General features: G+C 37.5%; 1 protein-coding gene across 1 annotated transcript in view; it reads left to right on the top strand.

Moving 5' to 3' along the window:
• LRP1B (LDL receptor related protein 1B) overlaps window positions 1–26,548 on the top strand; it is a gene marked incomplete at both ends in the record, with an annotated part of 1,929,155 nt that overhangs the window by 309,600 nt on the left and 1,593,007 nt on the right. Inside the window, one exon of the mRNA XM_080928219.1 lies at window positions 23,740–23,862. Within this exon, the coding sequence (XP_080784345.1) occupies window positions 23,740–23,862 (123 nt within the window). The remainder of the gene's footprint in view (window positions 1–23,739; window positions 23,863–26,548) is intronic.

Below are 26,548 nucleotides of genomic sequence, written 5' to 3'. Positions count from 1 at the left end.
TCACAGTAATGTATAGGTAAGACTATTCACGGTAATGTATAGGTGCCACTTATTTAAGTTTGAAAAATATGCATAGGTTTCCTTTGTATTAAGGTGTATTTAGGAATTATTGTACAGTCAGATAGTACAGAAAATATAAATGCACAAATCACAAGAAATGGGGGTCAAATTTTAAAATTTAAAATGATGAACTGACTGGGAAATTTGTTATATTTAACTGAAAAACTCAATATTACTTATTAGTTAGCGGTGATAATTTTTACACACACACATATAAATACACACCCATGTGTGTATGTCAAAATTTATGTATGTATGTTTGTTTATGTATTGTTTAACGTTCTTTAACATATGAATACATAGACTTGCAGAAAAGATAGAGAAATATAAAGAGATTGGTAAAAGTAGAATCATAACATATATGTATTTATGAGTGTGTGTATGTGTACTTTTAAGAGTATTTGACAAATATTAAAATGGAATCTGTCTTTATAACACACCAGTATGTTCTGGTATACATTAAATTCATTGTATATGTTAAATGTATTTTGATACAGGAAATATTTAAGATATTAAATGTATGAGAACTTCAATTTCTCAGGCACTTTGTTATTGCTGAAACACAGTGTGCATGTTGACTGTTCTGTGCTCTCTTGCTATTAAAACTCATAATACTCCATCATCAAATCGTCAGTTCTTTGCCTGACATTTTTCCTCTGGGTATATCATGAGTGAATATATATATTCTTGCATTTATATATGTTCTTGCTAATATTCGTAGCTTCATTTACATTCCATATGGCATCCATTTTTACCTTTATTATTCCTTATTAGCATTAAAATGATATGTTAAATTATTTTGTTGGATGGAGTAATAATTACTTTCATGAGGGTTCATTTAAATTCTATGGCATACATCTTTAGACAAGTGCTTAGCTATCTGTGCTTCGTAGAGCTGTGTTTAGAAACTGTATTAAATTTTTTCATCATATTTTGTACTTAAATCACACAAGCCAACCCCCCTAAGGTTCCATGCTTCTTATCCTACTGACTAATAATGACATTTCGCATTTGATAATTAGCATTTGGTTATATGTATACAAATGTGTAGCCAGACTATGAAAACTAGTGTCTTATAATTTCTAAAGGAGTTTCAAAATAAACAGATAAACATTACACTGTCTCCATTGCTCTGGTTTGAGAAAACATTGGCGTATTCCTGCTGTAAATCATACAGATGGGCCTTGTGCCTCAGCCTTTGTGGTGTGGATGTTATCTTTTCATGTGAACATTCCTTCCTGACTGTGAGAACCATGTCCCATCCCTTCCTTTTCTCTGTTGATCACCAAAGTTTATAGAAATCACAGCTAAAGGGTACTTCCCTTGGGGTATTTACTATCTTTGGAGATTGGAAACTCAAACACATTATCTGTCAGAAGTGGTGGCTTGGTAAATGGCACCCCTGAAATGGCACTGATGCCAGTCCTTGTAACCTGAGCTCAATCACTGGCACCACATATGGAAATAAAGAGCTGCCTCATATAAATAGTCCGCTGACTTCTTCATTTATACTGTGGCCTTTGTGTGCAATCAACTCAAACAAATTTATAAAAGATATACAAGTAAAATCATAAAAATTAATCATAATTGTCAGTAAGCCAAAAAGAAAGATTTGAAACGAAATCAGGGCAGTGATCTAGGGAGTATAAGGTGTCCTTCCTGTGCAGAAGGGGTACTTGGTAGAGCAGTGTACCATAAAAGATAAACTATATTCAAACATAAGAAAGAAAATAATATGGTATTGTAAAGCGCAGGTGTCAATGATATTAGCAGAGCTAGGCACAGCCCTAGAACAAAAGGCAGCATCTCACCTAACAGCAATCTCTCTAGCTTGGCAAACACCTTTGAATGACGGTGGGAACAGTCTTTCAGTAGGAGATGTGTTTGTACTTTGTCTTTGCCATAAAGATAGTGTTAAATCAGTTGTTTCACCATCTAGTTATATCACACTTTTAAGATTCCCACAATCCATTTCTATGAATATTAAAATAAACACAAACCATGTAATTTAGAATGTGTCATATGGTGACATTCAACAATGTTTTTACTATTTATAGAATTAATTACTTTATTCCTCAACACAAAGAAAAATTCAAAATCAATGAACTTAATGAAGATTAAAAAATGTAATTAAAGTTTGGAAAATCAAATTAAAATATTGACTAGGGAGTGTGGTTTAAAGCAAACACGCCAGCAGTGTACCATAAAAGGTAAACTATATTCAAACATAAGAAAGAAAATATCCAAAGGTATTTTCTTTTTTTTTTTTTTAAACGATTTTATTTTTCAAAACAAAGATAGATGTAAAGATTTTAAACATTTTTTGCTTAAAATTATACATTTTTGTCAGTACTGTTTTTTCAGACATTAAAATAAATTTTACATAAAACCATGTGAATATGTTTTTTAGTCAGTACTTGATTTTTTTCAAGGGCTTGACAGTATGCATTGAAAACGTACTAGTTGCAATAAGCGTAAAGTACATGCAAAACAAAACGCAACATGGAAATAGTCAAAGTCTTGTTTTGTGAATATATGTATAGTTTTTGTTTTCTTTATTTCTTGGACTTCATACAGTCTGTGAGTTGTTTCTGGGGGAGTGCAAGCCTCTGGGGTTAGCATCCCACTATCAGTGACTGCATATTATGTCTGTTCTTTTGTGACTGGGTTATCTCACTCAGGATGATCTTCTCTAGATGCAGCCATTTTCTTAAGAATTTGGTTAAGTCATTGTTTCTGCTGGCTGAGTAGTATTCCATTGTGTATATGTACCACAATTTTTATATCTATTCGTCTTCTGAAGGACATCTGGGTTCCTTCCAGCTTCTGGCTATTATAAATAGAGCCGCTATGAACATTGTGGTGCATATATCTTTGTTGTGTATTAAAGTGTCACTGGGGTATATGCCCAGAAGTGGAATAGCTGGGTCTTCAGGTAGTACTATATCCAATTTTCTGAGGTATCGCCAGACCGATTTCCAGAGTGGTTGTATTAGCTTGCAACCCCACCAACAGTAGAGAAGTGTTCCTATTTCTCCGCAGCCTGGCCAGCATCTGCTGTCATCTGAGTTTTGGATCTTGGCCAATCTGACTGGAGTGAGGTGGAATCTTAGGGTTGTTTTGATTTGCATTTCCCTGATGGCTAAGGATGTCGAGCACTTCCTCAGATGTTTTTCGGCCATTCGGAGTTCCTCAACTGAAAAAGATTTGTTTAGCTCTGTACCCCATTTTTTAATAGGGTTATTTGATTCTCTGGTGTCGAGCTTTTTGAGTTCCTTGTACACCTTAGATATTAGGCCTCTATCTGATGTGGTGTTGGTGAAGATCTTTTCCCATTCTGTTGGTTGCCGTTTTGTTTTCTTGACGATGTCCTTAGCCTTACAGAAACTTTGCAATCTCATTAAGTCCCATTTGTTAATCTTTGACCTTAGAGCTTGAGCCATTGGTGTTTTGTTTAGGAAATTTTCTCCTGTGCCTATGTGTTCTAAGGTTTTCCCTACTTTCTCATCTAATAATTCCAGTGTATCAGGTTTAATGTGGAGATCTTTAATCCACTTACACTTGAGCTTTGTACAAGGAGATAAGAACGGGTCTATTTTCATTCTTTTGCATGTTGAGTGCCAGTTGGACCAGCACCATTTGTTGAATAGGCTGTCCTTTTTCCATTGAATGTTTACTGCTCCTTTGTCAAAAATCAGGTGACCATATACATGAGGGCTCATTTCTGAATCTTCTATTCTATTCCATTGATCCACTTGCCTATTTCTGTACCAGTACCATGCAGTTTTCAGCACAATTGCCTTGTAATATAGCTTGAGGTCAGGGATAGTGATTCCCGCTGATGTTTTTTTGTTGTTGAGGATGGTTTTCGCTATTTTAGGTCTTTTGTTATTCCAGATGAAATTGCACATTGATTTTTCCAATTCCATGAAGAACTGGGTTGGAATTTTGATGGGGATTGCATTGAATCTGTAGATTGCTTTTGGTAGGATGGCCATTTTTAAGATGTTGATCTTTCCAATCCATAAGCATGGGAGATCTTTCCATTTTCTGAGATCCTCCTCAATTTCTTTCTTTAGAGGTTTGAAGTTCTTGTCATACAGGTCCTTCACTTCCTTAGTTAGAGTCACACCAAGGTATTTCATAGCTTTTGTAACTATTGTGAAGGGTACCTTTTCCCCAATTTCTTTCTCCACATGTTTGTTTTTTGAGTATAGGAATGCTACTGATTTGTTTGAGTTAATTTTGTATCCGGCCACTTTGCTGAACTTGTTTATCAGCTGTAGGAGTTCTCTGGTGGAATTTTTGGGGTCACTCAAGTACACTATCATGTCATCGGCAAAGAGTGATGTTTTTATCTCTTCCTTTCTGATTTGTATCCCCTTGATCTCCTTTTGCTGTCTAATTGCTCCAGCCAGGACTTCCAGTACTATGTTGAATAGGTAGGGAGAGAGTGGGCAGCCTTGTCGAGTCCCTGATTTTAGTGGGATTGCTTCAAGTTTCTCGCCATTAAGTTTGATGTTGGCTGTTGGTTTGCTGTATATTGCTTTTATTATGTTTAAATATGGGCCTTGGATTCCTGTTCTTTCCAGGACTTTTAACATGAAGGGGTGTTGGATTTTGTCGAATGCTTTCTCAGCGTCTAGTGAGATGACCATGTGATTTTGGTCTTTAAGTTTGTTTATATGGTGGATTACATTGATGGATTTTCTTATGTTAAACCATCCCTGCATCCCAGGGATGAAGCCTACTTGGTCATGATGAATGATGGTTTTGATGTGTTCTTGGATTCGGTTTGCAAGGATTTTGTTGAGTATTTTTGCATCAATGTTCATAAGTGAGATTGTTCTGAAGTTCTCTTTCCTTGTAGGGTCTTTGTGTGGCTTAAGTACGAGGGTTATTGTAGCCTCAAAAAATGAGGTGGGTAATATTCCATCTGATTCTATCTTTTGGAATAGCTTGGTGAATATTGGTGTTATATCCCCAATAAATGTCTGATAAAATTCTGCACTGAACCCGTCTGGACCTGGGCTTTTTTTGGTTGGGAGGCTTTTGATGACTTCTTCTATTTCTTTAGGTGTTATAGGGTTATTTAGATGGTTTACTTGGTCCTGGTTCAACTTTGGTACCTTGTATCTGTCTAGGAATTCGTCCATTTCCTCCAGATTTTCCAATTTTGTGGAGTATAAGTTTTTGTAGTAGGATCTGATGATTTCTTGAATTTCCTTAGTTTCAGTTGTTATGTCACCACTTTCCTTTCTGATTTTGTTAATTTGGATACTCTCTCTTTGCCCTTTAGTTAGTCTGGCTAGGGGTTTATCAATCTTGTTGATTTTCTCAAAGAACCAACTTTTTGTTTTGTTGATTTTTTCAATGGATTTTTTTTGTTTCTATTTGGTCTATTTCTGCCCTAATTTTGATTATTTCTTGCCGTCTACTCTTTTTGGGTAAATCTGCTTCCTTTTGTTCTAGGGCTTTTAGCTGTGCTGTCAGGTTGCTGATGTGAGTTCTCTCCAGTTTCTTCTTGGAAGCACTTAGAGCAATGAGTTTTCCTCTCAATACTGCTTTCATTGCATCCCATAGGTTTGGGTATGTTGTGTTTTCGTTTTCGTTGAATTCTAGAAAATCCTTAATTTCTTTCTTTATTTCTTCTTTGACCCTGCTATCCTTTAGCAGAGTGTTATTTAGTTTCCATGTGTATGTGGGCATTTTGTTGTCTTTGTTGTTGTTAAAGACCAGCCGTAGACCATGGTGATCTGAGAGGATGCATGGGAGTATTTCAATCTTCTTATATCGATGAAGGCTCGTTCTGTGTCCAATTATGTGGTCAATTTTCGAGAAGGTGCCATGGGGTGGTGAGAAGAAGGTGTATTCTTTTACTTTAGGATAGTATCTTCTGTATATATCTATTAATTCTAGTTGGTTCAAAGTCTCTGCTAGTTTTGCAGTGTCCTTGTTCAGTTTTTGTTTCCCTGATCTGTCCATTGGTGAGAGTGGGGTGTTAAAGTCTCCCACTATTATTGTGTGGGGTGAAATGTATTTTTTGAGCTTTAGTAGAGTTTCTTTTATGAATGTGGGTGATTTTTTATTTGGAGCATATATGTTAAGGATTGAGAGTTCCTCCTGACAGATTTCCCCGGTAATGAGTAAAAAGTGTCCTTCTTTATCTTTTTTGATAACTTTTGGTTGGAAATTTACTTTATTCGATATTAGAATAGCCACTCCAGCTTTCTTCTTGGAGCTGTTTGCTTGGAAGTTTTTTTCCCACCCTTTTACTGTGAGATAGTGTCTGTCTCTGTCTCTGAGATGAGTTTCCTGTATGCAGCAAAAGGCTGGATTTTGTTTATGTATCCAGTCTGATAGTCTGTGTTTCTTTATTGGGGAGTTGAGCCCATTTATGTTAATAGATATCAAGGAATAATTGCTTCTGTATCCTGCCATTTTTGCTTTTTTGGTTTGAGTTGTGTCCGTGTTTTTTTTCTTTTTTTAGTTTTCTTGTTTAGGAGTTTTCTTGTTTTTACTAGGCTGTATTTTCTCTCCTTGTATTGGGTTTTCCACCTGTAATTCGTTGTAGTGCTGGGTTTGTGGTCATATATTGTGTGAATTTTGATTTGTCTTGAAATATCTTTGTCTCTCCATCGATGGTGATTGATAGTTTTGCTGGGTATAGCAGCTTGGGCTGGCACTTGTGCTCTCTTAAGGAGTGCATGATGTCTGTCCAGGCTCTTCTAGCTTTCATAGTCTCTGCTGAGAAATCGGGTGTGAGTCTGATTGGTCTGCCTTTATAAGTTACCTGACCTTTTTCTTTTACTGCTTTTAGTATTCTTTCTTTACTTTGGGCACTTGATGTTTTTACTATTATGTGTCAGGAGGTATTTCTTTTCTGGTCCAACCTATTTGGAGTTCTGATGGCTTCTTTTATGCTCGTGGTCATCTCATTCTTGAGGGTAGGGAAGTTTTCTTCTATGATTTTGTTGAAGATATTTACTGTGCCTCTTAGTTGATACTCTTCTCCCTCTTCTATTCCTATTATCCTTAGGTTCGGTCTTCTCATTGTGTCTTGTATTTCCTGGACATTTTGGGTTAGGAGCTTTTTGTTTTTTGCATCTTCTCTGGCTGTTTTGTCTATGTTTGCAATGTTGTCTTCTGCCCCCGAGATTCTTTCCTTGATCTCTTGTAATCTGTTGGAAATGCTTGCTTCTGTGACTCCTGATTTCTTTTTTTGGTGTTCTGACTCTAGGGTTATCTCTTTTAGCGCTTTTTTTATTGTGTCAATTTCTGTTTTAATTTCTCTCTTCCATTCCTTTATTTCCTTGGTTCTGTTTTCTTCTCGTTCTTTGAGTTCTTTGAGTGTTTTTCTTGTTTCTTCTTTAAAAGCTTCTGAATCTTTTTGCTTTTCCTCCCTTTCTTGTTTAAGTAACTCTATCAGCATCTTGAGGCATGTTTTCAGGTCTGTGTCTTCTTTCTCTGGAGTGTTTGGAATTCCTATGTTTGCTACTATCGGAGAGCTGGGTTCTGGTGTTGCTAGATTGTCTTGGTTTCCTTGGGATATACTCTTTCTCTTTCTTCTTGCCATTTTGTTGTCAGTGATATGTTCTTGCCTTTCCCTTGTATCTGGTCTGTGTCCCTGGTACACTTTCCGTGTGCACTCCTCAGAGATCTCTCTACTCCCCAGCAGCCCAGGTTCCGGGTGGCAGCTGGGCCAGGCTCTGCTCTGCGTACTGAAGTCACCTCCGGGTGGGAACAGATGTTCCTAAGATTTGTTCCTGGTCACAGTAGCTCAGCCTGTACGAGCCGCCTTTCCGGCTGGTGGTTGGGCCAGGCTCTGCTCTGCGACCTGAAGTCGTCTCCAGGTGGGAACAGAAGTTCCTAAGATCTGTTCACGGTTACTGGATCGGGGAGGACAGGGCAGGTCAGGGCAGGGGGTGCCCTTTCCGTGTGCACTCCGCAGAGATCCCTCTGCTCCCCCGCAGCCTAGGTCTCCCACTCACCAGTTGCTCAGCCTGTACGAGCCGCCTTTCTGGCTCCCAAAGGTATTTTCTATCAGTACTTTTATACACATACTAAAGTCTTACTATATAATTGTCTTAATGAGTCCCCCTCACTAAGATATCTAATCACAAGCTTCTTTGAGTTTAAAACATCATCTTCATCTAGACAATGTAAATTGCATTAACGTAATGTAGGCAGATGAGAAATAGAACCAGTTTCTTTTTTGTATATTAATCATGCTCCACTGATCAGCCAAACACCTCTGTGCATATGGAAAATACCAACTGGGCTTAGTAGGTTATATATTAAAAATTATTAAAAGAAGATAAGAAATTTAGCGGGGCCCTGGCAGTGCAGGGTAGCCTTCTAGGAGCAGTTGGAGGAGGGAAAGGAGCAGTGGATGTATTCCAAAGGTGTTGAACTTGTGTGAAATTCTTAAAAAGAAATAGAAAAATAAGGCTGAAAACAATCCATTTCTGGGATTCTTTTCTGATCCTTGAATTTCTTGTGATAGCAGTGTCTCAATGTGCTGAGGCTCAGGATGAGGCAATAGCATCCTAGAGGCATGCATTGAGCCTCTTTCTGCCTATCATTGTAAACCTTTATCTCTTAGTGTGGCTTCAGGGTAGCTCAGCTAGCAGAGATGTCAGATGCTCAATTTATATCTACTCAGAAGAGCTGTAAGGTAGAAGAGCAGGAGAAAGAGGAGGAGGAAGAGGAAGAGCAGGAGAGGGAGGAGAAGGAGAAGGTGAAGAGAAAAAGCAATCTGTTTGCTTAGAGAACTTTAGGAGGTATTTTGTTTCAGCTGTCAGTAGCTATCACTGGGCTACTTGCCCATGCTTTACCTCCTTGGTCTCTCACTAATGAGGATTTTCCAAAATGATAAAAAACTGGCAGTAATAGGCAATATCCTGTGCATGTCTTTTCCCCTCACTGTCAGCCAGCTCCATACTGTGTGAGTTGTTCCACTCTGGTAGTCTTCCAACAGCACACAGACTAATGGGTAATTGAACCTCTTTCATATTAATGTAAATATTCATAGTTAGCCTTCTTTTCTCATGAGACAACAGCTATATGCGAAAGTTATATGCAACGTATTAAATAATGAATATGTTTAGAACCTTGAGAAATAGGTACACACAATGAAACAATGCATTTTAATATCAGAATAAGAATTTTTGATAATAGTGTAGTAGTTAAAGCACAGCGTAATGAGTAGAAGCCATACATAGTTTCTGTAAGAGCTTAACCATCTGTCTCACTTCTCAGTGAGGCGGAGAGTAGAAAAAGCATGAAAATTTTAGTACCTCCTGGGAGACAGGATAAAGATCACATAGGATTTCGTGAATAGAGCTTGCAAAGAGACACCAATAATTTAGGATTTTCTTTTATATTTTCAAAAGAGACACATCAGAAATTCATCCTCCCTTCTCACTGTACAAAATAACTTTGCCTATTGGTTTCACTGACTGGGCATTTGAGACAGGGCACTGAGAAAGCAAATACAGTGTTTGAACTGAAATTTCCGAGGACACAGAACTGCAAAGCTCTAATTCAGTGCTAAGAACAGGAGTCAATCATAATGAAGTGGTGGCTTTATACAACTAAATTCCTGTATCCTGTGTTTCATACTAAAATTACCACAGTCTTTTCACGTGTGTGCATGCGAATGTGTGTGTGATTTTCTCTGTTGAAAAAAGAAAAGAAAAAAAAAAAGAATTCAAGGAGCCTATTTTTTTTAAATGGCTAAAGAAAAATTTCCAACCTGTTATTTGGAATATAAATTGCGATATTTGATTTTTTACAGAGTAACTTCCTTGTGATACTTCAGGTAGGAATGACAAAGGAGCAAGGCCTCTTCCTAGGAATAATGTATTTGCTTCACTTTCTTTTTTCTATTTATTTATTCTCTTTACATCCTAGTATCACCACCCCTCTCTCCACAGCTACTTTTCCACACAGATTCTTCCTCCCATTCCCTCTCCTCTCCTCCTCTGAGAAAAAGGAGCCCTCCCCAAACTTCCCACAACCCCTCCGCTCAAGTCACTACAGGACTAGGCTCATATCCTTCTGAGGCAAGACAGGGAGACCCAGTAAGGGGAATGGAATTGATCCACACACAAGCAAGAGTCAGGAACAGCCCCCTCTCCAGTAGTTAGGGGAACCACATGAAAACCAAGCTGCACATCTGCTACATATGTGTGTGGAGCCTAGGTTCATCCCATTACCACGGATTACAGAAAATGAATGAAAAGCATCAGAATATTTAAATAACCACCATCTCCAGGAGTTTGGAAAGGTTCTCTGTGTGTGTGTGTGTGTGTGTGTGTGTGTACATACGTGGATGTTTTTATTTCTGTAGGTGACAATATATAATTTCTGATAATATCCATTATGAAAAGTTAATCCAGTGTATTTGAGCTCTTTTGTATGGTTCAGTCTGTGAGAGACCTCAAGGGTCAAGATTAGTATAGTATACTCTTCATATTCCTGTAAAAATAACTATCCCATCCAGACGTCTGTCTTTCCCCCAACTCCTCCACAATACTCCCAGAGAGTTCCTTCTAATCCTTTGCTGTGGGTCTATGTATCTGTTTGTATTGGTTGCTGGATATTTATCGATCTTAATTGAATATTGGCCATAAAGTACAGAATAACTACACTACAATCCACAGACCCAAAGAATCAAATAAGGAGGAAGCACAGGGGAAGATGCTTGAATCTTTTACAGGGAAAAAATAAGATAGAGATCAGAGGTGGATGGAGGAGCAAACTGGGTGTGTGAGGGGATAGGGAGGGGAATAGGGTAAGGATGTAAGGAGTAATGGAGAGAATTAAAACATCAGTGGGAAGGGGCTGGGCATCTATAGGATATGCCAGAGACCTGGAACAAGGAGAGGTTTCAAGAATCTATGGAGGTTTCTCTGAATGAGAATCCTAGCAATGGGGGGATGGATATGGACCCTGAAGTGACACCTCCTATAGCTAGGCAGGAATTGCAGTGGAGGGCTAAGGACAGCATGCCACCCACAAAACTTTTGACCCAAAATATGTCCTGTAACTAATGTGCAGTGCAAAGATAGACAAGAGCAGAACGAATGGCCAACAAATGACTGACCCATCTTGAGATCCTATGGGCAAAAACCAATCCTTGGCACTATTCGGGAACTCAGTTATGCTTGCAGACAGGATCCTAGCATAATTTTCGTAACCTCCAGTTTTATTTTGTTTATATGTAAGATGTTAGTGTGAGCATGAATGAATTGCCATTTGCAGATCCAAAACCACTTGGTGCTTAGTAAGGCATGAAATCCCTGAGAAATGTGTGATAATTATAGAAACTCAGAAACACTGGATTAATATTTTATAATGGATATTTTCAGAATTTTATACATTCTAATCTACAAAAATAAAATCTATGTGTGCACACACTCATACTACATATGTACAAGCATACACACACACATACACAAATAATCACACTCACTCACACTCTCTCTCTCTCTCTCTCTCTCTCTCTCTCTCTCTCTCTCTCTCTCTCTCTCTCTTTTAACATTTCTTGCATGGACATCATTTTGAGTGTATTTCTGTAGGAATGTCATACATTGCTATTGACTATATTCACCCTAGTGAGATCAAAATATTAGAGCTAGTTTCTTTTCTCAACGATAACATTGTGCCTCTTGGCTAATTCTTCATATATCATTTTCTACCTTTTGGTCACTACTGTTCCAGGTACAGTTTTGACGGGAACACTTTCATAGATCTACACATAAGTAATATTTGCATTGTGTGGTTTCGCACAGTCTGTTTTATTTCACTGAGCATAATGTTCTCCAGTTTCATTAATTTTGTCCTCCTTAACAAGATCTTACCCTTTTTATTTACTATACAGGAGATGCATTACATTGATTGTACATGCCATATCTACCATACTACTAGGTGGAAAGGAAGTTGACCTATTCCTTGGGAATCATCATGAGTGCTGATTGAAGCCAGAGTTGCAGATAGTCCCTTGGCTACTTTTTATTTTTTAATTGGATTTGTAAAAAATTTACATCTCAAATTTTATACCCTTCCTTGGTTTCCCCTCAGGGAATCCTGCTTTTCTACCCCCCTCACCTACCTCTATCAAGGTACTCCCCCACCCCCCACCCACCCACCCACCTCCTCCTGCATCCCTGCCCTGGCATTCCCCTACACTGTGGCATCAAGCCTTCACAAGACCAAGGGCCTCTCATCCTGCTGATGCCCGAGAAGGCTGTCCTTTGCTACATATGCTGCTGGAGCCATGGGTCCATCCATGAATACTCTTCACTCTTAGGTTGTTGGTTTAGTTCCTGGGAGCTCTGAGGGGGAAGGTCTGGGGTGGGGGTTCAGAGTTTCCCAACTTCTGGCTACTTCTTAAGAGTACAGATATGGAGTCAAAAAAACTGGAGGTTGAGAATTCATTATCCAAAAGTTGTAACACCGATAGTGGGCAAAACTAGAGCTTAAGATGTGTAGAGTGTTAAAAGGCAGTGAGAACAAATGAGTAAAGAGAAGATGTTACTATAAAATAGGTGTCAAGAGGCAGAGGTGAGATTGTCACAACCTGAAAGCAGATGATATTTCCGGATGATATTTCGAGTACGTTCTAGGTCAATCATAGTGAGATCCCGTTTTATAAAAATAAAGAAAAAAAAAATAAAGAAAAAAAGAATGCCACATGCGTCCTGTGACTGAGCTCTCAGTTTCAAGGCTGGTGTCAAGCTCCCTTGCTCTCTGAGCTGCCTTGCTGCTGTGCATGTATTTGTTTGAAGGTTGGAGCTAGCCTGACATATACCATAGCATGCTCACCAGGTAAGCATTAAACATAGTTGTGCTACTATATTTAATGCTGAAAGGGCATTCTTATAAACAAAACCACAGGAAAAGTAGAAAACCTGTAAGCCTATGATGCCCAGAAATAGAAAACTGGAAAGAAAACGAGTAGAATTCCAAAGTTATCTTTGGTTACTTAGTGATTTAGAGGTCAGCCACTGGACTATTTGAGAGTGTCTCAAAAACCACCACCACTGCCAAAATGTATACTGGGTTTTGAAATTACAGCAGACAAAAGTATTAAGAAAGAAGTTCCAAGGGACTGGAGAGATGGCTTTCAGGAGCTTTTGCATAAAATGCAGGTTAAGCACAAAAATGGCAGCCCATGACTGTCTGTAAATATAGTTCCAAAGGCATACAATGCCCTGCACTGAGCTCTAAGTGCTCACCCATGAATGTGGTACACATATGTTGATGCAAGTTTAAATGCATGTATGTATTAAAATAAGTTCAAAATAAATTTGAAAAAAAAATAGAGCATAAAGAAGCCCTCAAAGCATATTATTTGACACAATATTTCAAATGCCCATCTGAGGACATTGTTCTTCTTCCATAAATTTCTCTATTATACCTCATTAGAAAGTAAAACTCTCAGAAACCTGAAACCCTAATAGTAAAGATAATGACATAATATTATTATACATGGATATGGTGAAAGTAGGCAAGGGTGCAGAAGGATACTCAATAAATTGTAATTGAACTGATAGCTTTGATGGTTGCACTGATTGTCTCCACCTTTTAAAAACGATCTATATTATCAGCTCATCTGATAAGATCATAGAAATTAACTATTCTAGCAATACATATAAAAACTGATCTCTATCACTGAAGGTTAAAGGTATAAACTACAAGAAAGTTAATAAAATATTTTTACCTATGCACAAACATTATCATAGTCTCACTAAGAACCAATCAATTCAGGAAGCTGCAGGCCCACATTCTCTGTGTTTCTACACATTGATAAAGTAATCTTCTGAAGAGTTGAACATCTGCTAACTGTCATGTTTTCCCTTAGAGCAAGTAATCAGCAATTACATTCACAAAAGCCTTTTATTATTATTATTATTATTATTATTATTATTATTATCATTATTATTGTAGAAAACATCAGGTTTCCTATAACAGAGGGTTTTTTTTAAGGAAAGTAGATTATCTCTCAAGTGTGGGTAAAACATTTAAATCTGATGAGTAGAAATATCATATTTCAGTAATTTACTTTTGTAGATTTATATTTATTTATTTTATGTATATGAGTGTTCTATCTGCATATACACCTGCTTGCCTAAAAAGTGCATCAGATCTGATTCTAGATGGTTGTAAGCCATATATACTGGATCACATGGTTGCTCTCAATTGCACTTAGAACCTCTGAAAGAGCAGCTAGTGTTTTTAAGTGCTGAGCCATTACTCTAGCTCCAAACATTGGACAGAGGTTGGAGACCCTTACAGAAGAGTTAGAAGAAAAATGAAAGGCCCTTAAGGATATGCCAACACAAGAAAACCAATAGTGTGAACTAACATGAACCCATGGGAGCTCCCAGAGTCAAAGCCACCAACCAAAGAGCATACCTGTTCTGGTTTGACGGCCCTGGAACATTTCTAGCAGAGGATTGCCATGTCTGTGCTCAGTGAGAGTGGATGCATCTAACCCTGCAGAGACTTGATGCACAAAGTTGGAGGATATATCGGTACCCTCTCAGAGGCAAATGGGATGGGGATTGGGGGAAGGCTGTTGTGACAGGAAACCAGGAGAGGGACAGCATATGGGATGCAAATAAATGATAGATAAATAAATAAAACTTAAATCAGAATATGTATATATATTTTCTAATTATCTTTAATCTATTTCTGCATCCTAGTCATTATTCTTCTCCTCATCAGCCTTCCCACAGTTCCTCATCCTATTCCTCTAAGATGATGTCCCCAAACCCTCTCCAAACCTTTCCATTACCTGGAGCCTCAAATTTCTCAAGGAATAGGTACATCTTTTCTCACTGAGGTCAGACTGGGAGGCTCACTGCTGTATATGTTTCAGGGGCCTCATATCAGCTAGAGTATGTTGCCTGATGGGTGGCTCAGTGTCTGAGAGATCTCAGGAGTTCAGGTTAGTTGGGATTGCAGGTCTTTCTATGGGGTTGCCTTCCTCCTCAAATTTTTCCAGTCTCTTCCTAATTCAACCACGAGAGTCCCTGGCTTATTTCCATCGGTTAGGTGTAAGTGTCTGACTTGCTCAGTTGCTTGTTGGGCCTCTCAGAAAATAATTGCCTGAAAATACCGAAAAGAAATAATCTTAAGATTGTGTTCAGTGCTTATACAACTGGACTTGGAATGCATGATTGTAAACAAACTGATGAATCATAATAAATTTTCGATGACATTTCAAAAAGACAAAACTATCCCCCCAAACTACACTAATGTAAAGCTATTCTTTGTATTATAATTCCATTTGTGAGTGTGTGCACTCATGTGCATGTGTGCACATCCATATCACTCGGTACGTTTGCAGGTGAAAGGAGGAGCTACAGTCTCTGTGCCTGACTGCTTATTGAATCTCAGATACTATGACTGAAAATCTAGTCCCTCCTCACTTCATCTTCACATTCACCTCCTCACGGGGCTACATCCAACTTTCTGAACTTACAGTTTGTGGTGTTTCAAATTTTGATCATTTCCTCTTGAATTTAGAATTAATTATTTTACCATTTATGTATATTCCTTTTTAGATGTCTCCAAAATATACCAGACTCTTGATATAGTTCTGACACTTAATGAGAAAATGGACATGGTGGGGTTCTTTTTTGCCTCCTCATAAAATAGGATTAAATTTGGATCCATCAGTGTATGCAACCATTCAACCACCTCACTGATCTTCCCTATCTCCTTTACTTCCTTTCATTGTGCACAGTTGATTTGCATGCCAACAGCCAAAGATCTCTTAGAAAAACTGAGGATTAACCCAATTTCTCTTCTTGCCTAAGTTCTCTTAGATAAAATGCACAGGCTTCATTTCTAATCCATAATCCTTAGAGTTCCCCTTTGTTTCTTACTATATTATCTTTTTCTTTATCAACCAGATATTGTTATTTCTTAAATTTATTTACTACCCTTTTCTTTGACTGGAATCGCTAACACACTGTCTTTATTCAATAGAATGTTAATTTCAATCTGTAAATGCTTCTAGTCTCAGCTGGTCATACTCCGGTGACATATTCCTTACAATCATAACCTGGATCCTTGGGGATCTCAGAGACTGAAACACCAACACGAACCAAAGAGCTTACACAGGCTTTACCTAGGCCTCTCCACAAAAAAAGTATCAGATATACAACTTGGTCTTTATGTGCATCCCAAACAACTGGAGCAAGGGCTGTCCCAAACAGCTGTGGCCTGTCTATGGAATATCTTCTTCTACCTGGGATGCCTTGGAGGCCTCAATGGAAGAGAAATCACCTAGCCTCAAAGAGATGTGAAGTACCAAGTTGGGGAATATGCTGGGCCCTCCACCTACTCAGAGGAACAGGAAAAGAGGGACGGGAAGGGTTGTGGGATAGGGTGACTAGGAGAGGCACAGTGAGTGAAATGTAAAGAGAATAAATAAAAATAAATAAATATGAGCATATGTAATTATAAAAAAAGACTTATTCTCTATCCCGAATTCCCTCTTAATTTTAGCAGTTTCCTTAAGATGTTCTACATCATAGAGTTATCTCATTTCTCTCTGATTTGTTCTATCATTGCACGAAAATATAATTGATAATGCATAATGGCAGGTAATTCTGTGTTTTTTGGTTCGTTGTATATTTTCCATATTCCTTTTATCTAAGAGCATAGAATAAATTAAGATATGAAGTCTGTCTTAGTTAGTTTCATCTGTCAACTTGGAAGCAAGCTTGAGTCATCTGGAAAGAAGAAACCTTAGTTGAAGAACTGATGACATAAGGTTGGCCTCTGAGCATCTCTGCGGGTACATTTTCTTAATCACTATTTGCTTCCATTGGCCACCGTGGTCAGAGTCATCCCTAAGAAGTTAGACATGGGCCTTTTAGTAAACGCATATGAATAAAAGCCTAAAAACTGTTATTCCAGGAACTCTGCTTCTGTAGTTGTCTCTCAGACTTGATTTCTCGCCTGGATTCTCTCAATATTGGACAACAACATGTATGTCAAATAAACCCTTTCCTACACAACTTGGTTTTGGTTAGTGTTTCATTGCAACTATAGAAAGCAAATTAGTGCAGAGACAGAAATGCTTTTGAAGTATTTTTGCATTATTATTGATTTTACTCTTTTAGAAAAACATGCTTCTTTGAGTGTTGACACTTTCCATTTTTTCTAACTACATGACTTATCTTGATTTTAAGACAAGATCCTTACAAAAAGGATTGGCATTGTGCACCTTTAATCACAGCAATTGGAAGGTGAATGCAGGCAGATCTCTGAGTTCAAGGTCAGACAATATAGACTGAGTATCAGGACAGCAAAGGCAATAAAGAAAAATAAAACAGCTTTGAAAAGAAACAATAGAGAACAAACAAAAGAAGGAAGGAAGAAAAGAAGAAATAAATAAATAAAGAAAGAAAGAAAGAAAGAAAGAAATAAAGAAAGAAAGGAAGAAAGAAAGAAAGAAAGAAAGAAAGAAAGAAAGAAAGCATTGTTATGTTCAGGTAATTTCCCCCTGTACCTATGTGTTTGAGGCTCTTCCCCAATTTTTCTTCTGTTAGTTTGAGTGTATCTGGTTTTGCCTGCCTGCCTCTGCAACAATACCATGAAGCTTTTATCCCAATTGCTCTGTAATACAGCTTAAAGTCAGGGATGGTGATTCTAACAGAAGTTCTTTTATTGTTGAGAAAAGTTTTCACTGTCCTGGGTTTGTTGTTGTTGTTGTTGTTCTAAATGAATTTGCAAGTTGCTTTTTCTAACTCTATGAAGAATTGAGTTGGAATTTTGATAGGGTTTTCATTGAATCTGTAGACTGCTGTCAACAAGATGGCTATTTCTACTACATTAATGCTGCCAATCTATGAGCGTAGGAGTCCTTTCAGTTATGCTTCAAGATCAGCAATCAACAAATGGGTCTTCATAAAATTGCAAAGCTCCTGTAATATAAAACACAGTGTCAATAGGACAAAACAGCAAACAACAGATTAAAGAAATAGTGTTAGCAATTGTACATTCTATAGAGGGCTAATATTTAACATATAAAAAAACCTTAAGAGGCTAGATTTCACATAATCAAATAACCCTATTTAAAAATGGCATACCAAGCTAAAGTAGGAATTCTCATCTGAGACATATGGAATGGCTCAGAAACACCTAAAAAAATGCTCAACATTCATAGTCATAAGGGAAATGCAAATCAAAACAATCCTGAGATTTCACCTTGCACTATTCAGAATAGCTACTATTAAAAACTCAGGTGACAGCAGAAGCTGGCAGAGATGTGGAGAAAGAGGAATATTCTTCCATTGCTGGTGGGACTGCAAGCTGGTACAACCATGCTGGAAATCAGACTGGTGGTTTCTCAGAAAATTGAATGTAGTACTAACAGAGAACCCAGCTATACCACTCCTTGGCATATGCTGAAAAGATGCTCAAACATATAACAAGGACACATGCTTCACTATGTTCATAGCAGCCTTATTTACAATAGCAAGAACTTGAAAAGAACTTAGATGTCATTCAACAGAGGAATGGATACAGAAAATGTGGTACATTTACACAAAGAAGTACTATTTAGCTATTTAAAAAAGTAACTTCATGAAATTCTTAAGCAAATGAATAGAAGTAAAAATTGTCATTCTGAGTGAGGAAAACCCAGTCACACACATAGTATGTACTCACTGATAAGTGGATCTTAGCCCCAAAGTTCAGAATAACCAAAATTAGTGCCCCACCTGGGCATCTATCCCATATTCACACACAAAACCCAGATTTCATTGCAGATGCCAAGAAGTGTTTGCTGACAGGAACCTGATATAGCTGTCTCCTGAGAGGCTCTGCCAGAGCCTTACAAATACAGAGGGGAATGCTTGCAGGCAATCATTAGGCTGTCCCCAATGAAGAAGGTAGAGAAAGGACTGAAAGCGCTGAAAGGGTTTGCAACCCCATAGGAAGAACATCAATATCAACCAACCAGAACCCCCAGAGCTCCCGGAGACTAAACCACTAGTTTTGGTAAATATTATAAAGAATGCTTAATCTTTTATTGGCCCTGCGGTCTCATTCTGTGGATGCTGCTCTGTTGTGGAGTCGAGGCCACACAATGCATGCAGTCTCACTCTGCTTGGCGTTCCACGCTGCCCCTAGGAACTCTGGTGCAGTTTATCCTACCGCCCTTTGCTGCTTCTCTCCTGGTGGATATGACCACTGTTGCGTGTTCCTTTTCTCCACACCTGGGACCAGCATCACTCCAAAGCCTGTTAGCATGCCAAACAGGTTTATATTTCAAATTCTCAATCCACAAACCCTCTACATAATAAACTTACAATTAATGGACAAAGATACAAACTAAACTGCCCTTCTAATATGAGATAAAAAAGACCCATGGCACCCTTAAAAATAATAAGAAGAAGCTCATCAACCTAGAGATGTGCAGATAAAGATATAAAAATCTGCTTTCATCTCTGTTTCTCCTGGAATCTCCTCTTCTCCCTTCTCTTCTACCTTCCTAGACCTTTCCCTTACAGTCTCTCTATTGTCCAAACATGTATCACCTTAACATAAATCTAGAACCACCAACCAAAGAGTACACATGGAGGGAGCCATGGCTCCAGCAGCATAGGTAGCAGAGGATGGCTTTGTCAGACATCAATGGGAGGAGAAGGCCTTGGTCCTGTGAAGGCTCAATGCTCCAGTATAAGGGAAGATCAGGGCAGGGAGGTGATATTTGGAAGGTGTGTGGTGGAGAATCCTCATAGAATCAGGGGGAGGAAAGATGGGATAGGGGGTTTCCAGAGGGGAAACTGAGAAAGGGGATAACATTTGAAATGTAAACAAACTACCTACCCTAAAAAAGAAAAAGAAATGTTCAAAATCCTTAGGCATCATGGAAATGCAAATAAAAACATCTTACAACTGTCAGAATGGTTAAGACCAAAACCTCAAGTGACAGCACATGCAGGCAAGAATGCTGAACAAGGGGAACACTTCTTCATTGCTGTTGGGAGAACAAACTTATACAATCACTTTGGAAATCAATTTGGCAGTTTCACAAAAATTCTGGAATAGTTCTACCTCAAGACTCAGCTATACCACTCCTTGGACTTCCCAAAAGCTTCCTTACTATACCAAAGAAACACTTGATCAACAATGTTCATAGCAGCTTTATTCATAATAGCCAGAAACTGAAAACAACCTAGACTTCCCTCAACTGAAGAATGGATAAAGAAAATGTGGTACATCTACACAATGGAATGCTACTCAGTTATTAAAAAGACATCATGAATTTTGCAAGCAAATGGATGATACTTGAGAATATCATTCTGAGTGAGATAACCAGAGCCAGAAAGACATGTATTATTGGAACCTAGCATAACTCTGTGCTGAGAGGCTTCATCCAGCAGTTCATGGAAACAGATGCAGAGACCCATAGCCAAACATCAGATGGAGCTCAGAGAGTCTAGTGAAAGGGTTAATAGAAAGTCAATCAATCTGGACCTTTGATGACTCATGAAGACTGAACCATCAACCAAAAAGCATGCAGGGACTGGACCTAACCACCCCATTTGCAGCATATGTACTACATGGTTTTCACTTGGAACCCCTAACAGTTTGAGCAGGGACTCTTTCTGACTGTTGTCTAACACTGGATTCCCTTCTCCTACCTGGACAGTTTGGTTGGGCCTCAGTGGGAGATGTGGTGTTTAGACTTCCTGGGACCAGATGTCCCAGGGAAAGGTGATACTTAAGAGGGGCTTCCCCTTCTTTGAGGAAAAGGGAAAGAAATAACAGGGGAGCAATCATTAGGGGCAAGACTGGGAGGAGAGACAGGAGGGGGCTGAGATTGGAATATGATGTTAATTAAAATATATTATAAAAATAAGAAAACAAAAAAGACGGAGTAAACAACAAAAATGGTACCATCTGATCATCACTTTCTGTGTTTATATGCATGAGATCGTGTAAAGCATTTGAAATAGTTATAAATCCTTAATTCTTATACGACTTCCAGCAGAATATTTGCATAAGTTCCCACTGCATTTTAGCTACATTTTTCTGGCTTTTTCTGTAGATAATTGCAAGTCTCTGAACAGAACATGTCACTGGTTAATCTTTATTCAGTGTCTCCTGTGGTTTTAAGATCCTCTCCACAGGATCCAGGATGACCCAGCACATCCTCTGACCAGTTTTTCTGAGATGCTTTATTCCAGTGACAGAAACAATTTTCTGTGTTTCTCCACACTTCTTTATAGTCATGACAAAAAGTTATTGTGTTGAGTTCGTCATAGACTTGGTACAACTATTTAAAGCCTTTCCTTAGGCCCTATGCTTTTATGTTCTACCTTATAACAATTGTTTGCAGTTTGAGAAAAATAAAGAAAGAGAAACTTTTCATTCGAACTTAATAGAGTAGTGACAGACCTGCAAACAATCCATTACTGATTTTATGAGGTAAACAGGATTAATACATTTAGACCTATTGTAATATTGTTGTATTTCTTAGAAATGTGCAGTTATTTATAATTAGATTATTTTATCAAAAATCATACTTTTATTTATTTTACTTTATATTTAAGAATACTATTTTAAATTTCATCATATATTTTTCCTAAATAAACTCTTAATGTCATGTGACAGACTGAAGTCAAATTTAAGTCTTATCCCCACAACATATGAACATATTTACAAATATCATATTTAAGTGAAAAGGTACAGATCTAACGTGAATATTATTTATGGATATCCACTACAATTCAGAATAAAACACTGCCTCCCCTCCTTTAAGTGCTTAAATCTTATAATTCAATATCTGCATGTGTGTATGGAAATTCTATCTTTCTGTCTGTCTGTCTGTCTGTCTGTCTGCCTGCCTGTCTGCCTGTATATTTGGGTAGAAGGTAAGGAGCAAACACATGGTCTTGTGGACATTAGGTTCTTGTGCTGGCAACTTTTATGCCAACTTGATACAAGCTAAACTCATCTGAGGTTAGGGGACATCAATGGAGAAAAACACCTCAAAAACACTGAAGTTTAGGCAAGCCTGTAGGACATTTTTTCTTAATTTGTGATTGATGGAGAAGGGCCCAGTCAATAAAGGTGGGTTTATCCATCATTCAGTGGTCCAGAGTTTTATAAGAAAGGAGTCTGAACAACCATGAGAAATAAGCCAGTAAGGAAGACTTGTCCATGACCTCTGCATTACTTCCTACCTTTGGGTTCCTTCTGTGTTTGGGTTTCTGTCCTGGCTTCTTTCTGTGATACATTACAATGCAGAAGAATAACACAAAGAAACCCTTTCCTTTCTAAGTTGTTTTTTGGTCATGGTGTTTTATTGTAGGAATACAAACCACAAAACAATTTCTTTTCTACACCTAAGTTATATGCTGTTAACTCTCAGAAATCTGTACACTTAACTTCTTCTTTCTTCTTTATTCATTGATTAAAATTTTTATATGAGTACACAAGTATACCCTTTAGATACCTTCAGGAAAAGTATGGATTTTACATTGATAACCCTGTAGCATAAAACTTATGGCCAAAGTGATGTCTTCAAGTAAATATATCAAAAAAAAAAACTATATGTATATAGTAATATAGGTACTGTTGATGAATTTGGTAAATATGACAAAATAAAATATTAGTTATTAAACACTATTAACTATATAGGAACGGAAAAAAGTTAAAATTTAAACCTTTGTTCATTGAGGTTTATATCTGTTCGTAATAATTTTACTAAAATACTTTTGGAGAACCAAGAAAATAAAAATTATAATATGAAAAAACCCAATATAGCTCATTAAATCTAACATAACACTGAGTGTTAGATGAATCAGTCGCTTACTGTAAGGAACAGTAAGGAACCAAAGTACAAACGAGATTGAAATGAAACCATGTTATCTAAACCCTGTTACATTATCACTCACATCCGGGAGCCATCAACTGTAGAAAGCATTTCTAATTCATTCATGTTAAAACAGAAAATGTTCAGGTAGTACCATAAGATAGGAGTAAACATGCCAAGAAAAATCAATCTTCATTAAATTTCCTAAGGTTAGCAGAGACTGGTGACACCCAATGCTAAAAACACTAAAAAGAAAGTAACTTTTTAAATTTATTTATAAACTACTCTAAAACTCATGTCAAAATAAGCTAGAAGAAAAAGTTTTGTAATCTAGTAACAGAGGCCACCAGGTTGGCAATCAGGTTTAAAAGCAGAACGGCAGTTCTGTGATACAGATATTTCGTTCACAGCACCATGTTGTATCATGTCAGGATAGATGCTCCAGAAGAATAGTTTAATTACAGCATTAACAGAACACTGAACTTTTCCGTGTTTGGAGCAATGTCGGAGCCGAATTTTCTACTCAGTAGCTTCTGCCTTGATGGAACAGAGCCTACCAAACTCACTGGCTGGAACATTAATACATCATATGTGATGTGACAAATCCTGTATTGGTAAACACAAACAGAATTCCTAATTCTTTTCAGAAGAGGCTGTAGGAACCTACAATGCAGTCAAGCCTGTCAGAGCTGTGCGTTTGAGCCAAAGATGTAAACTTTAAGCAGACATTTGCAGTAGTGATGCACCCTCTCATATCCTGCCATAAGTTCCGAGGTTCTCGTTCAGACCATTCACGTTTGATTTCCAAACATTTCTCTTTGCAGATCAGCAGCTGTGTGATCCTGGTGAATTTCTTTGCCACGACCATGTGACTTGTGTCTCCCAGAGTTGGCTGTGCGACGGAGACCCTGACTGCCCTGACCAGTCAGATGAGTCTTTAGATACCTGTGAGTAGAAAGGCTCTTTGCCTTTGGATTTCCCTCCCTGTGAAACCAAATGTCAATTGCTTTCATGGATCACTGCTGTTCTAGTTGATTCTATTTTTATTTCTCTTTAAACATAACCAAAGAAAGGTGCAGCCTTTTGTTTCTGTTTTCTTTTAAGTGGGTATGTGAAGGGGAGAGTGAAGTGAAGTTGTAGAGTATGAAGTCACCTATAAAGGGGAAGAATGCAGTGTTAATGCCTGCACTGTAATTGGGCTGATATTAGGACCTTTATTTGAAAAGGAACAGAAATAAGGCATAGCAACATAAGGTTTTTTCTCCATTTGACTCACATAGGTTTTTAGGATGCCAAGGTGCTGAAGTGGGAGAGGGAGTTTGGGAGAGAGAGCACCTTCTTTGAGGCAATGGAAGGGGGAGGGGAGGGAGGATAGGATTGGGGAAAAGGGATAAGATTTCAGATGTAAATACAGAGAATATCTAGTAAAAAAGAAAAAGAAAAAAGAAAAAAGAGAGTCAAACCCTAGCTCACTCTTCATTTATATCAACCTTTAAAGCTTTGCAGGTGGCAGAACATAATCCCTTTAGAACCTTCTCAGTGAGGGTCTTAACTTTCATAAGATGGGGAGTTGGTGCCCTTGGTGTCTGGGGGTTGTAATCACTGCTGGAGTATAGTTACATTAACTTCCCTAAGCATTTGTTCACACTTGACCTGCCGATGTAAGTAAAGTATGAGTAACAGAGTAACAGTATGAGTGTGGATAAACGGTCACCCGTTTTTGAGATCACTATTTCTAGGCTTGTGTTATGAGTCTGCGGTCCTCTGTGACCAGATGTGCCAGCGTACCAATATTATCCTCAAGATAATCACACAGTTTTATAAAGTCAAAGAAGAAAATAGCCCATCCCTTTAGTTGATAAGCTATTATGGTGAAATCCTTTATTAGGTTCCTCTTATGTTTTTCCTATGTGCTTCCTCATTTTGCAGACTGAACTAATACATTAGTTATTAAAATCTTGCCATTAAGATAAAATCAGTACTCATGAATATTCTTTGTGATTGCAAGTCCTATTAAAGTTTTTCAGCATGGGCAATCATGAATGTATATATTTAAGTTGCTCATGTTTACTTCAAACCCATTCTTCCACCAGAAGTGGTTGCATTCGTTTAATTAATTTATAGTTTTCACAAATTGTACCTATAATTATAAACTTTTCCATTGAGATTCTTATATAGAGCAGATTCTGGGTATGATAAATGTCAGGAAATAAGAATGTTATAATTCATGAAAAAGTATTGCTAGTCCCCCCAGATATCTTACTTGTCAGTAGGAAAGAATAAATGACTCAGTCATGCTGCAAAACAGATAACTTTGAAACTATTACACAAATGAGAACATGCCATAATAAGTGCGCATTTAATAACATCATTCTTTGAAAGACAAGCCCATACTAAAGGATACAGAGTGCTCTGAAATGAGGAATGTTGATGTCTATGTAGTCTTTGGAGGCATGGTAAACATGGTTCAAAAATGTTGATGATTACTCTATAGCTTTGCATGTATTGACAATCTTGAAACTGTATAATTTCAATGAGCATATATGCTATATGAATTATGTGCTAATTAGATTGTATATAACTGGAGAGAAATGTCAATATTATGCACATGTGTGCAGATGTTAAGATCACATGGAAAAACAGTAGGGATTAAGGTTTTGTCTCTATCAGTAATGGGGTCATGTTCCAAAAATATAACCAGCTTTAAGATTTAGACCTTGTTTCTTCAAGTTGCACCTAGAATTCTCATGCTCCTCTCTAAAAGAAGAAATTCCATAATGATTTCAGGACAAAACTCTGTGTTCAGTTTACTAGTAGAGTCTTATAGTCTGTCTTAATCCTCCTACAAATTCTGTTACTTGGATATGATATGGCAGTTAAGGTAAGGAATTAGATTCTATACAAAGAAAATGCATGATATCCTGATACAATGAACATGACACACACAAATGTTTAGGACAAAAAAAGGCAACGTGACAGGTCATTAGGAAAATCAGACAAAAAAGGGTTTGTGTTCTAGAAAGGCATTGAACCCTTGTAAATAATCGGAAGACTATCCTAAAAAAATGAAGAAACAATGGACACTTATCAACTCATACGATACAGGAACATGAAATTTACACTGACCTAACCTATTTTGGTAACTATACCAAATAAATGACCTCAGTAAAAGTTCAGAGTAGAAAAAGAACAAAAAAAATAATGAAAAATCAAACATTTCTGATTTGGATTTCTTAACCTAGATCTTTACAAATAACATGGTGCTACACAGTGTATGTTGTGAAATTCCTGTGAATTATCCCTGATATCCATAAAATAATTTTTCTATTATTTTATGTAAAGTGTGATAGTCACATGACAGTGAACATTTGATATGACATAGAAACACTCAAAATGGAAATTATTGCAGATTGATTTCAGGAATTCTAATTTTGTTCTAATTAGAAACAGAAATATACTATCATTTTTATCAGATAACCCAAGACATTGTTAATAAAATATGTAATGAAAACATATTGTGCAATGTATTTATTTCTCCCAAATCAACTTCTCCTTAACAATGTGAGGAATGAGTGATTCAACCGAGAATTTATCAAGAGAGATGAAAGTGAAAAATAAGACACAGTTCTGGGG

The sequence above is a fragment of the Micromys minutus genome (assembly GCF_963924665.1).
Source record: "Micromys minutus genome assembly, chromosome: 13".
NCBI classification, from domain to species: domain Eukaryota; kingdom Metazoa; phylum Chordata; class Mammalia; order Rodentia; family Muridae; genus Micromys; species Micromys minutus.
Note: the sequence above shows the minus strand (reverse complement) of the source record. Positions and strands in the feature narration are given on the sequence as shown.